Source organism: Myotis nattereri (assembly GCF_964212035.1).
Source record: "Myotis nattereri genome assembly, chromosome: 3".
NCBI lineage: Eukaryota > Metazoa > Chordata > Mammalia > Chiroptera > Vespertilionidae > Myotis > Myotis nattereri.
Window position 1 is genome coordinate 122,225,489 of NC_138077.1, and position 2,391 is coordinate 122,227,879.

At 36.4% G+C, this 2,391-nt stretch overlaps 1 protein-coding gene across 1 annotated transcript; it reads right to left on the reverse strand.

The window, feature by feature from the left end:
* Positions 1-1,341: 1,341 nt before the first annotated feature.
* Positions 1,342-1,767, reverse strand: LOC308517312 (glutaredoxin-2, mitochondrial-like; the record flags this gene model as incomplete). The annotated part of the gene is made up of 1 exon (XM_081088420.1): positions 1,342-1,767. One exon carries the CDS (start codon positions 1,765-1,767, stop codon positions 1,342-1,344), a length of 426 nt encoding a protein of 141 aa, XP_080944546.1.
* Between the last annotated feature and the right edge of the window lie 624 nt (positions 1,768-2,391).

Sequence of the window (2,391 nt, forward strand, 5' to 3'; positions counted from 1 at the left end):
ACCAGGCTCTGCTACACAGGTGAGAGAAGCAGGCTTGCACATCTGCAGCTCTGTTATTTCTAGTGGGTTTAGCTCCATTGAGTACCTACCACTTAGGCTAGGAAGTTGTTTTCTGACTTTTCACAATTTTCTGAGTGTGGCTTTTACTGCTGAGCAGACCACAAAAGAATGGAAGAGGGGCAGGTTCCCTCATTTGAAAATTTTTTTGTCTGGTGATGGTAGTTTGTGACATGCTGTTACCCTGTGCATCACTTCTCTGCCCTTTACCCTGGGCTCAGCCTCAATGTATGCTTGCCACCCAGGCCCCATTCCTGTTTCTGACCCTCCTATTTTCCCAGTGGGGGTTGCACCCTGACCTTTCACTGCTATCGCATTTGCTATAGTGAGCACCATACTGTGATTCCCATCCCTGTCCTTTCCCCCATCCCATCTCCCTTGTTCACTTTGATATGCCCACCTTCAGATGTCTCAATGCACAGATCTCTCAGACACATGTATGTGTTGAGCATGGAATACACTGTTGAGTTATAGCTGTCCAATTTGTAACTTTAAAGGGAGCGATATGAAGGTCCTCTCACACTGCCATGATGCTGATGTCACTCTGGGTTTATGTAAAACATAAAACAGACTTCTTTACCATGATATTATTTTTTTTAAGTCCTATGTGATTTTTTTTCCTAGTGCTTTCTTGTTTCAATTTATTTTTCATATTTAAATCTTTAATTTGCCTGGACATTATTTTGGTATGACATGTAAGATAGCAATCCAACTTTGTTTTAACAAATTATTGTCTAGTTGTTTGCTAGTGAATAATTCATCTTTTCTCCACTGATCTGAAATACTATATTCCTGTAATTATTTTGGCCTGTTTTTGGGTACTCTATTCTGCTTTTCTAATCTATATATTCATAATCCATATTATAACTACATAATAGTTTCAATGTCAAGTAGTGCTTAATTCTCATTGATAAAATTCTTGGCTATGTTTGTTTTTTTACAATAATTTAAAAAATTAATTTATTTAGTACAAACTATCATGTTGGTATTTATTGAGTCATGTTAAATGGATATTTGGATTTAGGGGAAAATATGGTTTTTTGTTCAAGTCTCTATTTTTATCTGTCAGTGACATTCCAGTCTTAGAAATTTCTTATTATATTTCTGGTATTTTTTATTACTTTCACAAATGGTAACTTTTATTTCATTATAGGTTTTTTTTTTTTTGAGGTTTCCACAGTGATTTATTGCTCATTATTTTAAAGTTTTCATGAGGATTGTTCACATAGTTAGACAGCCTCAAACACTGTCACTAAAATGCTTCTTGCTTTTTTTCAAATAATACTAATGAGCCAGTGGAAGCAGTTTCCCTTCCTGGTGAAGCCTGTGGGTGTCGGTGGCACCTCCAATAAAAGTCCCATTGACAAATATTCTTGGCATGGTTCTCTCGCCAGTCATCTTGGAAAGCGCGTCTTGAAACTGGCTTCCATATTCAAGCAGGTCCAGTTCCATCGCTTTGTAGTTTATGCTCATGTTGTGAAAAAGTTTCTTTGCCATGTTGCAGTAGGAACAAGATGTTTCTGAGTAAATCACCACACAGTTGTCAGAAATGGTTTCCTGGATCTGATTCATGGGAGCAGCTGCCGGCTTCCCCCAAGTCCACGACGTGCTGTTGCCCATCCTCGAGGCCGCCCTGCCGAGCTGGCCCGCCAAGCCACTCCCGCTCCAGGCGAGCAGCGTCCCCGCAAGGACCGCGCAGTGCCATATCATGGTCAGAGAGCCTCATCATGTTTTTTAAAGTGTACTTATTATAGAAATTTCTACTCAGCCATTTTTAGCTATTGTTTGTAATAACTTGAGATCAGCTGTTAGATTTCCTAGTAAAATAACAATATCATCTGCAAATAATAATTATTTTATTTTTAATTTTCTAATTTTAATTTATTTTTATTCTCTAATTGAATTTCTAGTATCTGTAGAACAATTCTAAATAAAAGTGATGATAAAGGACATCTTTCTTTTTTGTTTCTGAATTTTTTAAAAATGTTATTACCAAAGAATTCATCTCCTCATCAATTATTGCTTTTAACTACAAGAATGGATTTTGGTTATTTGATTTTATAAAACTTTAGTTATCTATGGAGATCATATATTTTTCTTTTGACATTTTTATATGGTAAATAATATTAATAGATTTCCTAATATTGAACCATCCTTGAATTCTTGAGATAAGCCCACTTGTCTGTGGCATATTATTATTTCAATATTTTCCTGGACTCTGTGGACTAATGGAGAAGTAAAGGTTAATCTGTCCAAGACTGATCTATGGAATTCTGGTCTCCAAGAGCTACTCTTTCAAGCTACATGGAAAGTAGTAATAGTCCAGTTTTTATG